At 40.0% G+C, this 20,591-nt stretch overlaps 1 protein-coding gene across 8 annotated transcripts in view; it reads left to right on the plus strand.

The window, feature by feature from the left end:
- The window catches only part of INO80D (INO80 complex subunit D), a 54,992-nt gene that overhangs the window by 14,323 nt on the left and 20,078 nt on the right, over positions 1 to 20,591 (plus strand). For all 8 annotated transcript variants that reach the window (XR_013774957.1, XR_013774958.1, XR_013774959.1 and 5 more), the window contains exons 5-12: positions 737 to 1,485; positions 4,562 to 4,670; positions 10,670 to 10,894; positions 12,783 to 12,892; positions 14,777 to 14,910; positions 15,298 to 15,515; positions 15,902 to 16,059; positions 17,012 to 18,204. Coding sequence is in view for 5 of the 8 variants with exons in the window: in XM_079311456.1 (XP_079167582.1) it covers positions 737 to 1,485; positions 4,562 to 4,670; positions 10,670 to 10,894; positions 12,783 to 12,892; positions 14,777 to 14,910; positions 15,298 to 15,515; positions 15,902 to 16,059; positions 17,012 to 18,180 (2,872 nt within the window). In the remaining 3 variants the exon portion in view is untranslated. The remainder of the gene's footprint in view (positions 1 to 736; positions 1,486 to 4,561; positions 4,671 to 10,669; positions 10,895 to 12,782; positions 12,893 to 14,776; positions 14,911 to 15,297; positions 15,516 to 15,901; positions 16,060 to 17,011; positions 18,205 to 20,591) is intronic.

Genomic DNA, 20,591 nt, shown 5'->3' on the forward strand with positions numbered 1-20,591 from the left:
TTTCCTAGCAGATTGATATCTACTGAGATTGTCCTTTTAAGAAACTGCTCCCTACTATAGTGGAATTATTATTATTAATAATATTATTATAATTTAATGATATATAATTATATATAAAATACATATTATATAATATATATTACATAATAATAATATATTATATGTATTATAATATATAATATATATTATACAATAATATATATTATACAATAATAATAATTATGATAATAATGTGTGCATTGATGAAAATGTAAACTACTTCCACTGAAAGAATGGACAAATGAAAGGAATTAGTCTTCAGTGTAATTTTTCTTAGGAGCTTTTGAACTGATCAGTTACTAGCTTACATTCTTGCTGCTTTAAATATCAGACTGTCCATTTGTTTTCTTCACTTTGGATTTTAACTGTTTACCCTATTAGAGAGATAATATTAGAGAGTTAAGAGTTAAGAATGATTGTATGTGATTCTCCTATAAATAATGGATGAAGAATCTTATATCTTAACATTAGAAATAGTAATTTGTCAATAGTCATAGTAATTTTTTTCCTGCTGGTTTGGAAGCACCATAGTTACCTGTTGCATTAGAAGCAGCTGTGTATGATTCTTAGAAAACCTCTTGTGTTTCAGTTTGTATTTGCTTGAGATGTGTGTGCAGGTTTCTCCTAAGTGTTGTCCTATCTTCAGATTTTACTTACAGAAGTTTAGTTAACAAGTGACTGCTTTTACTTTTCCAAGGTACTGCAACAGCCATCTGCAGGTACTTGGCTTTATACCGAAAAAGGAGAGGAAGAAAAAGAATGATCCCATAGAGGAGGTGAAGGTCAGGCATCAGATGGATGCTATGGCCTTCAGTCTGACAGTGCCCACCCTGGCCTTGAAGATGCCCAATGGACTGGATGGGATGTCCCTCTCCCCTCCCGGGGCAAGGCTTCCTCTCCACTACCTGGAGGCAGAATTAGAAGACCCCTTTGCTTTCAATGAGGAGGATGATGACCTAAAGAAAGGGGCAACAGTGAAGAAAAAGTTGCAGAGCAAGTTGGCTCAAAACCGGCAGCGCCAGAGAGAGACAGAGATTTTAAAAGTTCGCCAAGAGCACTTTAGCCCCATTCCTGCACCTTTGCAGCAGCAGCCTCTGCAGCAGCAGCACTCCCATCTGCCACCTTCATCAGCTTCGTTAAAGCCGACAGGGCTACCGCAGGGCATAGTCTGCAAGTCACCTCAACCTCTGAACACCAGCCTACCAATGCAGGGAGTGGCACCCACCACACACACTATAGCACAAGCACGGCAGTTGTCTAACAAGAGACCTCTGCCTCTCCTGCCACCCGCCAGGGCTCCTGTCCCGGAGCCGCCCAGGACTGACCGGGTCCTCATGAAAGCCACAGCCTTCTCTCCGCACTCGTCCTGCATGAGCCGGCTCCAGAGACTGGTGAAACTGTGCACTCGAAAACAGCAGCTGGACACTGACCTGTTTCCTCACTTAGGTGAGTGTGACATAGGTGCACTGCAGCTGCATGTTTTAACCTGAAACCCAGACACTGAAGGGGAATGCCCTCCTAGCCCTGTCCTGCATTCCTGTGTGGTCCTTACAAAATAACCCTGAGCTAGGTAATCTCTTGGCATTTTCTTTAGCCCTGTTGTCTGTGAAGGAAATGCCTGAACCCATCACAAATGGTTTATGGCATTTTGGTTGTTTGTTCTTAATGTTCTGTTAACCATTTGAGAAATCAAACTGAGGTGTAGAAAACAGTGTTTGATTTATAGAGACCTCATTAGAAGGTTTGCATCTGAAGTAGTAAAAGTTACACTAGCAGTACTACATGAGTGGACAAAGTTAGATTGAAACATTAGGTATGTGATAAATTCACCTGACATCATGAATATAAGTAAAAGTTTGCAGTTTGGCCCATCAATCTGTGCAGATTTGAAATTCCAGTTGTCTTAATTGGAAAATTGTAAGGCATGAGAATTTTTATTGACTGGGCCCTATTTATGTATAGAATATGCATGAAAAAGGAAAAGACCACTTCAGGAGAGCAACATTGTTACAGAAGGTAGTTGGATAGGTTAAGTCTTGTCTGCATACTGTGCAGAAATAGTCTTCTCCTTACATATAATAATCAATAGCTGCTTGGGAAAATATAAGCAAATATAACCAAATTGGTGCTGTGATAGTACTCTGTAAGCTTTGAAAAGGCAACTGACCTTGTGGCTGGTTTATCTGATTGTGAATATAGACCTAGACACACCTATCTGTCCTTTTTATCTTCCTCACCCTCCCAAGTAACTTCTCTGCTCAGTTTTAGATTGTACATTTCTAACTAAATACTGGCAGGGAAAAGGAAATATCAATCGGTGTGATATAAGTAGGGAACACCATTTATGATGTTTGAAATAGAAAAATACTTCAGATAAGTCTGGACATTCCCTATATGTCTTATTTAATTGCAAACATCTGTAATTTTTGCTATTTCAATTAACTTTTTCTTAATTTGCTGTTAGCATCTGCCCTTTGGCACTCATGGGATAGCTTGACTATTTGTTCAGGAGATAATTAGCATCCCATAGCATGTCTCTAAAGGAAATTGTTCTTCAGAAAACAGCTTTGATGGTCCTATATATAGTGCAGGTCTTTAGAGGAATGGCAACTCCAGAGGCATTTCTGAGTGTCACAGACCTCAATAGCTTAGAAAGTGACCTGTGTTTTGAAAGACTGTAGAAAGATCCCTTTCTGTGCTTAATGTTCTACATTCTCAAGTGGTGAAGAGAATATGTTTTCCAAAAAAAAGAGTCATAGTAAAGATAAAGAACAGTTATACCTATACAGTTAGGCAGGTGCATGTGGCTGTACTAGCTATGCAGTAGCACTATGTGGATGCATTTAGAACAGTTTATATTTGCCAAGGAGAGGAATTTACATATTAATTATGGGAGAGTGGAAAATTTATTTGGTATTTAGTCATTATAAGCCTTAATATTAAAGATTAGGTATGCCAGTTCAGAGAATTTCAGGATTTCTTTTCTGTATTTGAGCAGCACTAGAGATGACTGCACAGAATCTTTCAAAAGATGAAGCCAGCTTTATGTGTACTAACATCAGAGCCATGTAATTGGATATGAATGTAATTGCAGTCTTCAGTGTCAGTATAGCTGAATCTGGATTAGATTTTATTCCTTCCTTTCTGCAGTGCCCAGGAGAAGCAAAATAACTCAATTTCTGGTTTTGTTTTTAAACTTTGAGTAAATACTTTGTTATGTGGTTGTCAATTGTGGACATCCTTATGGAATGATTAAGTTGTTTTTTCATTCCTTTGCGGAAGCGACAACAGGAAAAAGAAACATTCAAGTTGAAAGTGTAATTCTGTCATTTTATCAAATGTCTTAAGGTATCTTCATTTAGTTTATGTCTTAAAAAATAAAAAACGAATTTTTTAGGATGCTGAAGTTCCTGAAAATGTAGGTTTCTGTTATGTGTGGTTCATGTTAAAGTGCTGTTCTATATGATGAAGAATTACCTGATGATTGTATTCCAAGCATATGTGTGTGTGTCTCTAACTCTGAAAGTATACTTGACCTGATGCTGATGCATTTCCTAGATTCAAGGCATCTGGCTTCAGAAAAATCTCAGATATAGTTGTTTAGTTTAGTTTTAGCAAAAATTAAATACTCCTTAACTCTATTAATTTTCAAGGAGCACACAAGAAAATGAAAAAGCAAAAAATGCTGCCTTGTAAATGCAGCAATGGTATTTTGTCCCACCTGCTGCAAGAAAGTGGCAAGAATTTCACTGGGTGTGGGAGAGAGAGTAGGAAAAACTACCAAGGATGAAGTTCCATATAAAATGTTCCATCTGAGACCTTACTGGCCTCTTTCTGGCTGTCCTGTTGAACAGCTGTGTGTAGGTTGACTCACTGAGGCTGCTGGAGCACACTGTAAGTTGATCATACTGCATCATCATTAAGTGAAAACTGCTTGGAGAAAGGGCAGGGGTTTGTATCTCTCTCCCTTCATCCCAATGTGTTCATTTGGCAGGCAATTACAGAGACTAAGCAGAGGAACATCCTGGGTAGCTGTGTCTCTATCTCTGTCCATGCTGCCATGTCTTACAGTTTTCATATTCTTCTGTGTTTTGGCACAGAGAAGGGGTCAGAATATACACAGAAATTAAATTGGCCTATTTAGATAATATAGTGTTACAATTTACTGAGCAGTCAGTTCTTCATGACAGGGACTTCTCTCTTACCATGTACTTGGTTATGAAAACTAGTATTTCTCTGTGGGTAAGATAGTTGGTGATTTTTCTTCCACTCTTTATGGATAAAGAAGCAGTAAGGATTTTAAAAGGAAAACCCAGTTATGACAAACATCAGCGCATGCTATTTGCACACTGTAATGGAACTGTAATTTTTCCTGTGTAATTGAAAATACTGCACAATTTAATCAAACATAATTGTGCTTGCAAATATACTATACATTCATCTTTTGTGCCAAAGGTTGCTCAGAGGCTTATAGAAGGTGGATGCACTTTTCATCCAATTTCCATGTTTTTAATTCCCTTAGGGCTGGATTGGTCTGAAGACAGTGGAGAAGAGTTGGAGGATTCAGAGCAAACCTCCCCTTACCAGGTTGCGTGGTCTATCCGAGAAAGCCTCGGCTATGAGAGACCTGAGTGAGTATGATTCTTTAATATTCCTGCTGGCCTTGATGGAGCAAATCATGTAAATGTGAGCTTCACTTCAAGTGGAGTCAGTGGAACCTAAGCACTTGTTCAAGTGTTTTGCTGAAACAAAGGATTGTTTGAACTCACTTGTTTGTAAGAGCTATGGAACAGCTTGTCACCTTCTGTCCCAGTTTCCAGCTAACTTAGAGACCTTTGTGCAGTCTGCTGCCAGAAGGATGCATCAGGGAGGGATTTAAGCTTGTTTGGCTGAATTTAATTGAGTTTAGTGGGATTTATTAATGAACTTGTGTGCCTTGATGGTTGGAGGTCCTGAATTAGAATCAGATGGGATTGCTATTGGTTTCTTGTCTTTCCTGCTGGTTGTGAATAACTTTGTTCAGTAAACTTGCTACATTTTGCTCATTAATTCTTGTAGTAATTATGCAGGCTATTGTTTTAATGTGCTTTTTTTTTAAGGGCCATGGTATTTATTTTCATAATTAAGTGTTGAATAAATTTCTGTCAATACTTATGACCATTGGAAAGAACTCATGGGGCCAGAAGGATAAGCAGAGCAGAAATTAGCTGCTAGTGCAGAAAGGCTTATGATGTTTTCTATATAATAAGTCACAAATCTAAACTTACAGCAGGATGTGATAATATAGGTCTATTAATGTAAATTTGAAGGTGCACAGTTAAAACAAGGCATCCCAGGTGCAGTATTGTAACAAAGCTATTGCATGTTATTAACAAAGAAATTGGGGTCTCATTAGAATTTGATTATAGTTTCTGTAACATGACTCTCATTCACTGTGCAACTGGACATTTTGGTATTACAACTTTCCCTTATTTTTTTAATATTTAACTATCACACTTAGAATAATCATTGATGAAACCTTACTTTGTTGTTACATTCTGAAAATTCTGAAACTTACTAGAATTTCCTGCCATTTCTAAAGATGGTCCTCAAGGTGAATGACAAAGTTGTATCTCTGTCATTAGGACACACACACACCAGGATGCTAAATATTAAGAGCCTTCAATGAATCAAAAATATTAAGCAGAGTGTAGATTTCACTTTTTTAAAATAAGGAGGTCTTTTTTTGTTATGAATTGTTTGTTTTTTAGGGCATCAGCACTTTTAGAGTGAGCTTTCACATTACTTTTAACTTAAAAGGCAACTTTTAAGTAAAATGTTTTGGGAAAATGTGAACAGACTTTCAGATATCTAAATCATACATAATTTTTCACAGCAGATATATCTATTAAATAATTTCCCTTACACTCTTCTCTCTTTGACATTTGATTTGATTCTTCCATAGATCCCTATTTTTTTGTCAACTTAGAAATGTCATCTCTGTATGTTTTGTCTTCTATTTGTCTTAACTTCCTTTGGATTCTTCCTACTCTTTTCACACACTGAGAGAAAATAATACCTTTTCCTGACATTTTCTGTTCCTTTCTAGCATTCTGTGCACCTCAGTTAAATGCTATCCTAACTATCCACGATGGATAAATTTTTGGATGCATCTGGCTGCTTTTGTACCTTCATCAGCCTGCTCAGTGTTAGTTCTTCAACAATCTTACTAATTTTGAGCATGGATAAGCATTCACTTGATGTCAGCCTTCTTAAACTTTAGTTCCTATTCTGCAAACTTCTGGAGATGTTTTTATTACCTGAAATGTTTCACTTTGACACTTCTGCAGTGTGGTCTGCCTGCTGCTGAAGATGAATTTGTTCAGGCTGTTTCTGGGGAGATTTGGTTTGTCAAAGTTGCTCTGTCTTGCTAATATGCTGGTACAGACTGGTAACTACTAAAGGCAGCCAGTGACAATTCTGAATTCTGGAGACTTATTTTACTAGAAAAGCAATGGAGGTTATTTCCCAAAACTTTCAGTTTTTGAAATCACATACCTAAACTTAGAGGATTTACTTGCTGGTTTTCGTAGTAAAATTAAAGCTCTTTTTTTCTCTGTTCATTTGTATCTGAGCTTGTGGTCCCCACCAGCTAACTGCATTCAGTCATTTTCCTTCTGACTACATGGAAGATGGTGGGAGGGATGCTTCTCAGAATAGACTATTGAAAGAAAGTGAGCAGTTAATTTCTGCTTTACTAGACAGCTGGTTCTCAGCATTTCTGCTTGTGTGATTGTGGAGGAAACCTCTGTTGAACTTCTTGTGTGATACTCTAGCTGCTCTTAAACTCTCAAAAATTCACCAGATTTGTTTAAATTAATGTCTTAACAGTGTCCTGGTTTTGGCTGGGATAGTGCTCATTTTGTTCATAGCAGCTGGTACAGTGCTGTGGTTGGGCTCAGTATGAGTGCAAGGTTGATAATGTTCTGATGGTTTGGCTGTTGCTAAGTAGTGCTCGCCCCAAGTCAAGGCCACTTCAGTTCCCTGTGCTTTGCCAGAGAGAGGGTACACCAGAAACTGTTAGGGAGCACAGCTGGAACAGCTGACCCCAGCTGGCCAAGGGGGAGCTCCACAGCCTAGAACATCATGGCCAGGACACAGACTGGGGGAGCTGATTGCTGCTTGAGGTGGGCTTGAATATCAGTCATGGGTGGTGAGCAACTGACTGATGTCATAGGGCATCACTTGTTTTTCTTGGGGTTTGTTTTTCTTTTTCTTTTTTTTTTTCTTTACAATAAGTAGTAGTAGTATATTTGACTTTGTTTCCATTAATTAGCTATTCTTAGCTCAACCCACAAGGTGGGTTTTTTTTCTGATTCCCCTCCCCATCTCACTGGTGGGAGCAAGGAGAGTGAGCATTCAGGGAGAAGGAGCATGTAGCACTGTGGTACTTAGCTGCTGGATGGAGTTAAACTATGGCAACAATAATACATTTTTTGGTTCACTTGCCTTCTGGCCTTTTAATCTGTAAAATTCATATTGTTGCAATCATCTGTGGAAACGCAGGCCAAATGTTTGTTTTTATTATTCTGTGCTTTAATTTTGAAAAATTGTGTTCTGATGCTCCCAGGATTTTGGGATGCAGTGCTTCAAGGCAGGCACAAATGTTTGAGTTCAAATAATACAGGAGCTGGCAGTGGGCACAGTGCAGGCTGGGTGCTGGCAGAGGAAGCTGCTAGGTGGGAGGAATCCCTTGTGGGAGCAGCAGTTTGGAGAGAAAGCAGGAGCTGTTCCCTGCTGTAGATTACTGAAGCTTCCCCCTAGATTATTTGATTACTGAGTCTGGTATCTTAGAAAGTGCTGGAAAACAAATGACTTTATAGCAAAATATTTTTTTACTTCCTACGCTGAAATATAGATAAAGCAAACGTTTCAAGTATCAAGTTTGAAAAAGGAGTGCAAGTCTCTCCTCATACCAACTCGCTTAAAGGATTAAATATCAACACTGTCAAAAGTTATTAAATATAACTCCCAGTAATTAGGATAACTAAAAGAGAGAAGAAAGAAGGGAAGGTTCTTCAAAACAGTCTGTAAGGAGGGATTTGAAGTATAGTTGCTGGGGTGTCTCAGAATAGAGAGCATGTTCTCCTCATTCCCTGGTGGTGCCTGGCTGCTCGTGCTGCCCTTTTGCTCTTCCTTTCTGCTGCTTTGTGCTGTCTTTGTTTTCTTCCTGAACACTCAGCAATAATCCCCCTGATGTTTCCACATGACAGTCTCAAAGGGAAGGGTTGGGAGAAAGCATTTTGGATTATCAAATGGTTCATGTGCACTTTCAGAAATCTTTGTAAAAATGGAATGTCACACGTTAAGTTGAACTTCAGAAGTTCTATCTGCAGCTTAGGAGAATAAACAGAATTTGGCAAACTTGTTTATGAAAGAACAGCAATAAAAGTATATTTCATTTTCATGCCCACTGAAGAAAAAAGGTTTTGTTTTGATATTTTTAGGTGTCTTTGAACATATAAGTGTTTTGGCTAATCTTACTGGCCTGGGAACAAAGTTCTGAACAGGCTTTTAGAAACTGGCTTTCAGAAATTTTGGCTCCAAATAAGCCCTTGCCCACTGCAGGCATGATTTCTTTCTATACCTTTGATATATGTCTTCATCTATTTTTAAAAAAGATCACATAAACTGAAGATTAAAAATATTTTAGCATATGATGACATTTTTTCTGACTCTATAATGTGAAAAAGCAAAAAGTCTCAAATATAGAGAAATGCATGTTAAAAAACACTCTTTCTACAGGAAAGAAACTTCTTTCCCCTAAGGAATACTCTTGTTACTCTTGAAGTTAATTTTCAACCATATTTAAAATTAAATCAGTAACTTTGTTTAAAAGTCTTGGCCCAGAGCAGTAATGAGATATCTAAGATATTAAAGCTACCAATAAATATATGCTATCTGTTTTTCTCTTTTAGTAATACATTGGAAAAGGCTAATCTGTATTAAATACCCCACAGTCAATTTTTTTCTAGACAGGTAGTTTTCCCCAGTAAGCTTTCTTTCTTAAGAGATCTTAAAAGTGTAATTTCTTCTAATTTTCAATGTAAAAATATTCTAAACATATGTTAAATATTTTTCACAGGTTATATTTGCTGCTAAGCACATAATTGCACAGGTTAATTACTTGAAATTTATGCTTCTAGAAAATAAACTGTAATCTGTTTTAACTGACCAAATACATAGTATGTTTGACTTTACATAAAACTTCACAAACACAAATGCATTTGTGTCAAAGGCAGTGCTTGCTGCTGTGGAGTTTTCATGGAAAGCCTCAGTGGAGATGGCTGCATTCTCTTCCATTTGGCCTGTGAGTAAATAGAGTCAGAGTTTCCAGAAAAGAAAGTAGGTCTTCACTGTATATTGCCTTTCAGGGACAGATCTGCTGTCTGTGTTTCCAGATCTTACTTTATTTAGTAAATATCATGGCTGGTATTTCACATCTCTTGCATCTCAGTGGTGGCCTCCTTTGCTGTGCACAGCTCTGGGTGTCAGCTCGTTCAGTCCCACAGGCTCTGAACATTGTCAGCTTTTGGGTTGCTTCATTTGTTTGGATTTCTCATCTCTCCCCTGTCCTTTCTTTGTGTAACAGATAGGAAAGTTGGCAGAAAGCTTCTCTGTTTTATAAGAAATAAATTAGAGGAAAAACTGAACAGAGTCTGCTTAGATTCAATATATGTATTTTGTTGCTCCATGAACAAAAAAACAGTTCTGCAAACCAGTGCTTGTTGTGGAGAACTTCTAAGTAGCTTCATGAGCCTTGTTGTTTTAGCAAGTTCTAGTGATGATTTTCTGTTTCATGACTTTTACTTCATCTAACTGAATGTGTTGACATAGTTTGATGGTCTTGTTGATATGTGCCTGGGCATTCAGAGAGCCAAGATAAATGGAGAAGGGCTTTCTTAAGCCAACAAAGAGTTGGATTAGTACTTCATCTGGACTTAGCCCTGGTCTGATCTTTACCTCAGTATCTTTGAGCTAAATATGAATTCCTTCTCTACTGTTGTACTGTAACTCAACTGCAACTCTGCAGCAAGGGGAAATTGGTATCAGCTGTTAGCTGTGTAAGTGTGAATTTTGGTTTAAAAAGGAATACACTGCCTGGCAGGGTAGACAGAATTTTGGAAGAAGTCAGCAGTTTAGGTAGTTGTTAGAATTTGACCATCTTCTCCAGCATGATTGTGTCTCAATAAATTTCTGCACAGTTCCTCACCCTTGTCTTCTCCATTAATTGCACTTTGATTTAAGCATTGGTCTCATTTGCTGAGACATTTACAGTAAATAAAGGTTAACGGTATAGATTTTTTGTTTGAACAGCAGGCTCTAGACATTTAAATGTGTCAGACTTGATGATAAATTGATGTAATCTCTAATAATGACATACTAAGAAGGGCAAATACCTTTAGAATTTAAAAGGTATCCTAGTCTTGCTATTTCTCAAGTAATGCTGCCTGGTTTCAGCATTTGGATATTTGCCTGGCTAAAAGATGGGTGCCAATGTAACAATGCTATTATAATGATGAATTAGCTTAGTGGGGGAAAAAAAAAATAGCAACTTAAAGCATATTTATTTTTATTTTCCCATCTTCAGGTCCGACGATGACAATGCAGATGACAGGAGTTCCAGGGTGACCAGACTTTGCACTTACTTTCAGCAGAAATACAAGCACCTGTGCCGCCTGGAGCGGGCAGAATCTCGGCAGAGGAAATGCCGGCACACGCTGCGGAAAGCCCTGCTGCAGGCGGCCAGCAGGGAGCCGGAGCGCGCGGGGCAGCTCCTGCAGGAGCTCCGCAGAGCCACCTGTGCTTGTACCAGGTTAGACCTGCCCTGGGCCCGCAGAGCTGGGGCTGGGCTGGGGGGAGACGGGCTGGGCGTCCACAGGCTGAAATGGTGGCTCTGGAACTGGTAGTCATGCACAAGGCAGAGAAAACGTGGCACGTAAATGCTTGTCAGAGGAGTAAAGTAAACGCGGCATGCAGAATTTTCCATGAAGACAGGTGTTTTCCAGTTTTATGTTTTAAGATGTGGATGGTTTGTTCAGCCCAAGCATCTGGTCCTTTACTATGCCAGTAGGTGTGCTGTCTGGTCGGTAGTTCACTGCTTCAGTTCAGGTTTTGTTTTTCAGACAGCTTTTCTAAAAAATCTGTACCTCATCTTAATTATCTTCCCAGCAAAGCAAATTTAATCTCTTGCTTTTTTGTTAGATTTAACTCAATCTAACATTAAATAAAACTTGGCAACATAATACATAATTTCTAACAACTTTGAAGGTTATCTTCTCTGGGAATTCTTTCTAGATAATGTCAATATCCCTCCAGCTCTCAGCATATGGAGAGTTGGTTTATTCATATTCATGCAGGAATAGACTAAGTCTGAACCCTGATGTTACATTGGGGGATCAGAAGCATCCTTTTGCTGTTGTGGTTTTGCTTTACAGGATATGTGACTGTGGGCTGTAGTGCATAATATGAGGTTCAGATTGGAGCTAGGTACTGAGAGTATATTCTGCTTAATGGGATGCTTTTGTTCTTGGACAGTGGGATGTGGTTCATGACAGTTGGAGGGTTCATTGTTGGGGAGGTGGACTTATTTTGAAGAGCTGCTCTGAGGTGTAATGTCCATTACTAGTTTACAAAGTTGTGTATAAATTTCTCCAAACTTAAACTACAGCAAAAGTTCACCTGAATGGACAAGCTCTTGCTGTTTTTTTTTCCCTATTATTTTTGCCATTTATTAAGCAAAAAGAGTTTACATTGTTTTGGGTAGACCAGCAAAGCCAGATATGCCTGTCGTCACTGCTCTGGTCAATTTAAGTAACCACAGCATTTTTTCAGATACAAAATTTTTCACAGGAGTAGTACTGCTAACTAAAACTTTGCCCAGTCAAAGTGCAGTTGATGACAGAAATGGCTGGAGGAAAACAGTCAGGCTACAGACAGCTTTTTGTCAACCTAGAAAACAGCGTGTACAGAGGTGCAAGTCAGCCCTGGAATCGCCAGCTTTGTCTCCATGAAGGTGACACCTGCCTGGAGAGCAGGCTAACCCCAGCAGGCTGTGTAATGCTTGAGTCCACACTGCTGTCTGGTCGCTGCTTGCAGCTCAGGCTCAGAGCACACAGGCTGTGCTGGGGAAGCTCCCAGCTCCAGGCACCTGCTGGTGGATTGGGCTGTAGCACGTTGATGGAGAAGAGCTTTATCCATGTTGAGCACGCTCAGGCTCTGCCACTCCAGAGCTCAAGTTCTGTCTGAGCACATGCTTGCATGTAAGCTCTGGGGATGCTCGGCATGTTTTGATTTATGAACAGGCTTGGAAGTGCACTTGACTGCCATCTAGGTGTACCCAGTCCATGGAATTCTAAGGACTGACCTCATTTTGAAGGTCAACTGGGTTGACACTCACCTACTGCTGCCCTTCCTGTTCTGAGGTGTTGTAATGTTTACATGGTATAGCACATCTCATTACAATTAAGGCCCTGTGAAATAAGAAATAATCCTGTTACTACAGTCACACCTTCACCTGTGATTGACATCTATTCTGTGTCCCTGTGTAAGGCCTGGTAGTAGTGTGCACCCATCTGGACCACCACACACAAACGTATGTTACAATTTCTCATGCTACTGTGTCACATTCAGTATAACAATTGTGTTGAATTGAATCTGAGGCTGGGGATTTGTCTGTAAACTCTTTCATGCTTTCTTTTCAGCACAAGCCAAGCAAGGCAGAGAGATGCAGAGCCAACAACCTGCAGTGGGACTTCGAAGGGAGAGCAGTGCACTAACAAGGCCCTTCCATTCACCAGGCACTGTTTTCAACGTATCCTCTTAACTCTGTTTGGGAATTGCATTCAGGCATGGCAGCTGTTCTGTTTTAGGAGATGTTTTGTTTGTTAGATTTTTGCATGACAACAAAGTTTTCACAAAGAAATATCTATTTGTTAGTGTGTCATCAACTCCTTTGCTTTTAATTTGGCTGTGTGATTTGGGTCTGTAGACAGTGAGGATAAGTAGTCTGCTACTGGTATCTGTAATAGGAAGATCATTTTACTTTGTGAGCTGTACTTAGTGTGTGCAAGAAGCCTTTACAAAATGATCATCCTTCACAATGACTTGGTACAAGCCATGTGACTTTCAGCCTCTTGGCTTTTATACAGCTCTTGGTAGGTTCCAATAGACCACCTTCCTGTGACAGTTTTATGGAAAAAGGTTTTTATACATAGTATAAAAAGATGGCTTACACTGACTAGAAAGATGGAAATCATACTTTGCGTTGTTTAAGGAAGTACAATAGGAGGAGTCACAGAACCTCATAGTCCAGATGAGGAAGTGCTAGGGAAGGGTTCCCTGTGCTTGGAATTTCAAACAAATCCTGGAAAGGATGTTAAAAGTCAATGGCTGAAGATTGCAGAAAGATGAGAACACATTAGATGTGAGTTTTGGTTCTGAAGACTATAAAAAAGGCAGACTTATGACCCGTAATACTTACAAAATCTGCAGACTTAGTATTTTTTGTTTTTAGCTGAAGAATTGTTGGTGCTTTTGTTGGGGTGGCTCCTTTTGTTGGGGCTTTTGGTTTTGATATTAAAAGTGACTAGTGCTGATGTGTTCAGCTACTATCAGACTGCAGCACCTTTCCAGTCTTCCAGTTTTGTAGATGCCTTGTTTTTATTGCTTGTTTTTTTGCAGGCCACTTAAAAGCAATCTGCAGAGCAGTTCAAAACCTCTATGAGAGATCACCATGGCTGTGTTTGGGATTTGCCTCATGATTCTGATGAGATTTGTTTGGGTATTTTTTAAATTTTAAGTGGTCTGACTTGTTGCAGTGTGTAGAGCAGTGTAGTCAAGAATAGTGATTTTGCATGTATGCCCATTTTTTATCTCTGCATTTTCTTCTCTCAAATGAACAGGTTCTTGGTTCTTAGCCATCCATCCAAGTCTGCTATCTGGATTGTTCTGCAGATTTTTATTTTTTTTTAAATTTGTTTTATTTTAAACGTAGTATAAACATACATAGTGATGTTGAGGTCTGAGAACTGTTGAAGATGGAAGGAGTGCTTCTAATGTTGTTTGAAAAAAAGACACAATGAAATATCTGTTTGATTTGCTGTAAGTCTGGAGACATTTTTACTCCTGCTAAGAATTTTTCTGAAGGAAATCTCTGCAAGCTTACATGTGGATTTACTTGACCTTTCTGTCTGCTTGCACATCTTTTTTTTCAGAGGAGCAGGAAGGATCTTGAAACTTCTTTGTCTGTGCTCTAAAGATAAATGCCAAGAATGTACCTTAAAAGATTGAATTAAGAAATACTTTTTCTTTAATGTTTCAGTATGGATTGTCATTAGTCTGTAAGGAAATAGTCCTGTTGACTACACTGTTCCAACTGCTACTATTGATCTATTGATTAAGACTCCAGGAAAAGGCCTCTTTTTGCTAAGAACTCATTAGTGAAATGGCTGCTTTTATAAAACTATCTCAGTATATAATAAAATCATTAGTGATTCTGCATGAATGCAGTTTTTTCACTTTAAAAGTTGGGTTTGAGCCTTACCTAGCTTTGAACTTGAATACCAAACTTAAGGCACTCATTAAAAATAGTATCTATGGACACATAGAGTTGAAGGCTCTGATCTTTATCAGATTGATAAATCAAAGGGCGTTCTCCACCGTTGTCTTGTGTTATTCCTGATGCAGAAATGCACAGATATCTTATTGAACCGTTCTCAGCAGCTCTTCTCGAGTTGCACAGCCAAGTTTGCAGATGGTCAACAGTGCTCTGTGCCAGTTTTTGACATTACACATCAGACACCTCTGTGCGAAGAACATGCCAAAAAAATGGTAAGTACAAAGCCATCATTGTATTTATTTGTGTATTGGGATGATCAGGAGTTTTAACCCCAGTCTTCCTATGAAGCCTTCCTTGACAACTAGCAAGTTTATGAACTTAAGAGCTTGTTTGCTATTATTTGTCTTAAAAGGCTAAAACTTGCCAAACATTTCCAATTAGTATAAAGTATGTTGTGAAAATATTTGATCTATATTATTTTTGCCATTGGGGTCTATGAGGAAGGAAACAGCTCAATTTTTGAAACTGTGTTTGGGTGTAAGCTAACAGTCCCTCTTACATTACATTCCACATGTCTGTGGAATGACTAGGGTGGAAAAAGCAAGGAAAGTAATACTTGTTCTTAATATGCTCCCATTGGTGTTGTTTTGCTCCCAAAGGATAATTTCTTGAGAGGGGACAGCTCCCGTAAAGTTCAGCACCAGCAGCAGAGGAAACCCAGGAAAAAAACGAAGCCACCTGCACTTACCAAAAAACACAAGAAGAAGAGAAGGCGAGGCCCGCGCCGGCCCCAGAAACCCATTCCTCCTGCAGTGCCCCAAGGGAACCTCACCATGCCTGCCAGTGTCTCACTGCCAGTAGAGATACCCCACATACGGTCAGTATCAGCCTGCCCCTCTCCCACTGCTGCCCTAGGCATTGCCAGTGAGCACTGCACAAAGCTGCCCAGCAGCATCTGGAGCAGGGCTAAAAATTGCATCTCCACGAGACTGTTGAAAAAGACCTTTAGAGTGGGTCTTTCAGATTTGAGCAGTGATTGGGTTTGATGGGTACAATATCTTGCTCCTGATGTTGCCTGTTATGTAATTAATGAGTAGCCTCAGTGAAAGTTTCCTAAAGAAACTACCTAAAAACATTTTTTTTCCTACATAATGGGGAAAGAAATGTGTGGGGAAGCATCCACTGTAGATGGATATGCACTGATAGCTGTCCTTTGGAGCAAGCAGAGTTGAGCACCAGGGACTAATGTTCCTTTCTGTTCAGGAGCCCCTCCACACCAGAGCTCAGTGCCGATGAGCTGCCTGATGATATCGCCAATGAAATCACAGACATTCCACATGACTTGGAATTGAATCAGGAGGACTTCTCTGATGTCCTGCCACGGCTGCCCGATGACTTGCAAGATTTTGATTTCTTTGAAGGTACCATTTTATTTTATGCTAGCATGAGCACAGGCAGTGAACTGAAGAAGTGAGTGTTTCTAAACTGCATTTTCAGGAGTTGCTTGATTTCCTACAAAGGTAATAAATTCTAGAGAGGGAAGTGTACATTTGCTCTATTGTTTGTGAGCTCTGAAGTAAAGCAGAAGTAAAGAAGTCTGTGTGCATAGTTCTCTGCTTGCTCATATAATTACTGCTCTGAAAATCATAATGGGTTCAGTATTTTAATAATTCATTTTACATTTTTACTGCCTGTCAATGTTACAGTTTAATCAAGAGTGTTCTCAGTAATGGCATCTTTCTGCCATTGAGTGGGGCTGGAATCACAGTCAAAATTGGCCTTTGATAAAAAGAGAATAAAATCTTTAAATACATTTTTGAAACTAGCTTTTGATCAGAAATGTTCTTGAATTTCTGCACTCTAAAGCTATAACATATAACAAAGAAATTAGAACAGTCTGGAGTTGAGTATGTGATTTCTTTGGTCATTTTCTGATATAACGTGACATCAGACTGTGTTTGAATTGAAATTAACCTAAATTATAGTGGCTGTGTAAATTTTAGGTGCAGGCTGTAATGTGGTAAGTAGAAAGAGGGATTGTGGACCATGTGTTATTGCAGCTTTGAAGAAGATCTTATTTAAGCATTTTTACTTTAAGTCTAGGAAGTTTAAGAGACATCTCCTATTTGTAGTATGTGAATGAGAAGGAGGAGAGATTTCCATTGAAGAGGAAGGTGTTATTTCATGCTTTTCTTACCTTGCTTAGCTGGTGAACACTGATGAATGACACTTTCTGTGTACTGCAAGCTGTGCTGGAAGGTTACCATACAATGCAATTCTGTACTGAAGTGTCTGTAGTCTGCATCCTTTGAGTGCCAGGGCCAGGCTCACCTGAGAGCAGTGCACTAACTGGTGGTGTCCCTGTTTCTGCAGGTAAAAATGGAGATCTTCTTCCGACCACAGAAGAGGCTGAAGAACTGGAACGGGCCCTACAGGCTGTAACTTCCCTTGAGTGCCTGAGTACCATTGGAGTACTTACACAGACAGATGGTGTGCCAGTTCAGGAGCTGTCAGATAGAGCGATAGGGGTGTTCTCTACAGGTGCTGGAGCTCCAGGAATGCAGTCCTTGAGTCGAGAGGTTAACACGGATCTGGGGGAGCTGTTGAATGGGCGTATAGTACATGATAATTTCTCCGGTCTGGAGCTGGATGAGAACTTGCTCCGTTCTGCTACCTTGTCCAACCCACCTACGCCCCTGGCAGGGCAGATCCAGGGGCAGTTCTCAGCCCCAGCCAACGTTGGCCTTACTTCTGCCACTCTGATAAGCCAGAGTGGCCTTGGGGAGAGAGCCTTCCCGGGACAGTTTCATGGACTTCATGATGGCAGCCATGCCTCCCAGAGGCCCCACCCTGCCCAGCTGCTGAGCAAGGCAGATGACCTGATCACCTCACGACAGCAATACAGCAGTGACCATTCACACTCCTCACCCCATGGAAGCCATTATGATAGTGAGCATGTGCCGTCTCCCTACAGTGACCATATCACATCCCCTCACACCACATCCTTTTCTGGTGATAACTTGGCAGCTACCTTCTCAGCAGAGATGCCCATGATGGCACAGCACTTGCTCCCAACTCAGCTGGATGTGCCACTTAGCGGGGTGGTCAACCCCAGAACTCACTGGGGAAATCTTCCTGTCAATCTTGGGGACCCCTCTCCGTTTAGCAACCTTCTTGGTGCAGATGGACACCTCCTGTCCACCTCCCTGTCCACACCACCTACCACCTCGCACTCAGAGACCACACAGCCTGCCTTCGCCACTGTGACCCCCAGCAGCTCCAGCGTGCTTCCGGGGTTACCGCAGACCAGTTTCAGTGGCATGGGTCCTGCCTCCGCTGAGCTCATGGGCTCCACCTCCCCCAAACAACAGCTCCCTCAGTTCAGCGCAGCCTTTGGGCACCAGCTGAGCTCCCACAGTGGCATTCCCAAGGACCTGCAGCCCAGCCACAGCTCCATAGCTCCTCCCACGGGCTTCGCAGTGACCGGTGCCACCGCTACCAGTACCAATAACGCATCCGCGCCCTTCACCACCTCCAACTGAGCTTGTCTGCCTGGCTCCCTGCAGGTAGATGGGGGACCTGTGTTTTCTATCTTTCCTTTTTTCCTTCTCTTTATTTTGTCTGTCTTCTCTTCCCTTTTTTTTAAGAGGGGGTTGAGAAGAAAACCCCTGCTTCAGTACTGACCAGGGTTAGCCCTCTGTGAACCTTGCTGTAGCATTCACATGTGCTTGTTAGGCACCGGTGCTCATTTATTGCAGGCAGGTTCACTGTTCCCCAGTAATTCCTCAAGGATACAGCACAGTTACTGGATGTAATTGATCTTAGCAGTAAGACCTAGAAATGGGAAGATACCTCAGATCACTGATGCATGTTACTGTTCCCTAGGGTTCGGATCAGTGCTTGCCATCCCATTAGCATCTGGTAGAAAGTTTTTCAGTGGGCAGAAGTCTCTTGATTTTATTTTTTTTTTTAATTTACTCTTTTTCCAAAGGTAGCATCTGACATGGAAAACTTGGCTGCACACATTGATTTGAGAGTGGTGCACTAAATCCTAAATCAAGATCATGATTCAAGGATGAGTTTGTCAGTTTCTTGAAATAGTCTCTTGACCTCCTGTATATGTGTGTGTGTTTGGGGTGCAGGGAGCAGCGATTCCTTTTCTTCTTCTGGAGGTGTCCCCTTCCAGAACTGGTCACTGTTCGTACTGCATGCTGATTTTTGGTTTTTTTTCTATTATCATGATTTGTAATTCATTGAGTAGCAAAGGGATCAGTTGACTGGTTGCCCATAAATTTGAAGGCTGATATGAAGTTAGCCCAGGAAAAAAAATAAAGAAAGATAAACAGAAGGATTGAAATATAGATCATGGATTAGAGAAGATTCCTGTGAGAAATTCCCTTCCTTGTTGAATTACTGTGGCCTTGTAGCATTGATGATTTGCCTTTTAAAGTGTGTCTTTGTCCAGAACTCTTTGCCTGACAAGCTCATAGGAATTTCCCAACTGGAACAGGAAGAGTTAGGTTGGTTTTCTGCCCATCCACACAAGTCTAGGTCAGACCCATTGTAAGTTTCAAATGGATGCATTTCTCACAATATGTCTAACTAGTGAGACTTTCTTGGACAGTTTATAATCCCCTGAGAGCCATATAGTTTTTCCAACACTTGAAGGGTTTGATGCTCTGTTTGGGAAGCTGAATGTATGTAAGGAACTAGCAGGTACCTATCAGCAGTCATGGCTAACCAAAAGAGAAATCACTAAAGCAAAATAGGTAACAATTCTTTCTGTCTGCAGGATGATTTTTTTTGTACTGATCACCTACTAACGACCATATTCACTCTTTGGTAGCAATTGCAGTTCCTAAAGAAAGGAGTCAACTAGGTTTTAGATTTTTGGAAATAATTTTAACTATTTTTTTAATTTTGTTTTTTAAACCAAGAGGTAGAAACAGCAGAATTTCTGAGGTGTTTACTTGCATCTCCTTATCAAGAAGGAATTTGCTTATGGCTCTATAGGGTTCAAGCTTGCTACCATGCTCTGACTTTGACTGTAAAAATAGCTCCTGTTTAATACAAGTCTCTACTCTTCTTGGTTTGTTTCAGAGATGCAGATGAGAGAAAACAGGAAAGTCTACATTTCAGTCCTGCACTGTAGATGATGGGTTTTATTCTACCTGTATGTATTCTAGTCTATTTCAGGAAATTAAGAGAACCAAGCACATGTAATAAGGAGGCCTAAAAAACTTTCTGAGCAAAGGATCACTGAATGAGTTTAGTTGCTATAGAAATTCATTTCATTAGCAGTCAGGCACATACCAAAATATCTTCCTAAGGAACAGAGTTTAAATGGGGTAGGTCTTGTGTCTTTTTACTATTGTAGCAATCTTACTATCCCTCTTTTTTTGAATGATCTGTCCTCTTTAAATATAAAAGAGTATGGATGATGCATATGTCCTTTTCTGAAATTGCAAGTGTATGTGGGTGGAAGAAACAAAAATTATTTTCATGCTTCTGTTGTTATGAAGTCATTATTTCATACTTGGTGAAATAGATCTTAATAATATAAGCCGAATATTTTGAGTGGTGATTTAAATATGTTTGTAACACTTAAATGTTTTTAAATCACATAAAAAGTTTAATTGAAGCCTATGAAATCCTGCTTGTGATTGTCCTGCTGATTGAGGAATGCCCAGTGATATTGTGAATGAGGCAAATCTGACAAGGCTTTTATTTATTTTTGTATTATGTTACCCATGTTTTGTTGAGGAGACAACTGTTCGATTTGCAGATGATTTTTGTTGTGTTCATATACCTTCTTCAATGTGCTGGCAATGTCTGACTGACAAAGAGTGGAGAACTAGTATACCAAATGGTTAATTCTTTAATCTGCTTGTGTATTCATGTAATTTTAGAGGGTGTTAATTTCTATGTGTTGGTTTCAGGACTTTGGTCTTGA

This window comes from Erithacus rubecula (genome assembly GCF_903797595.1).
Source record: "Erithacus rubecula genome assembly, chromosome: 8".
Classification (NCBI taxonomy): Eukaryota; Metazoa; Chordata; class Aves; order Passeriformes; family Muscicapidae; genus Erithacus; species Erithacus rubecula.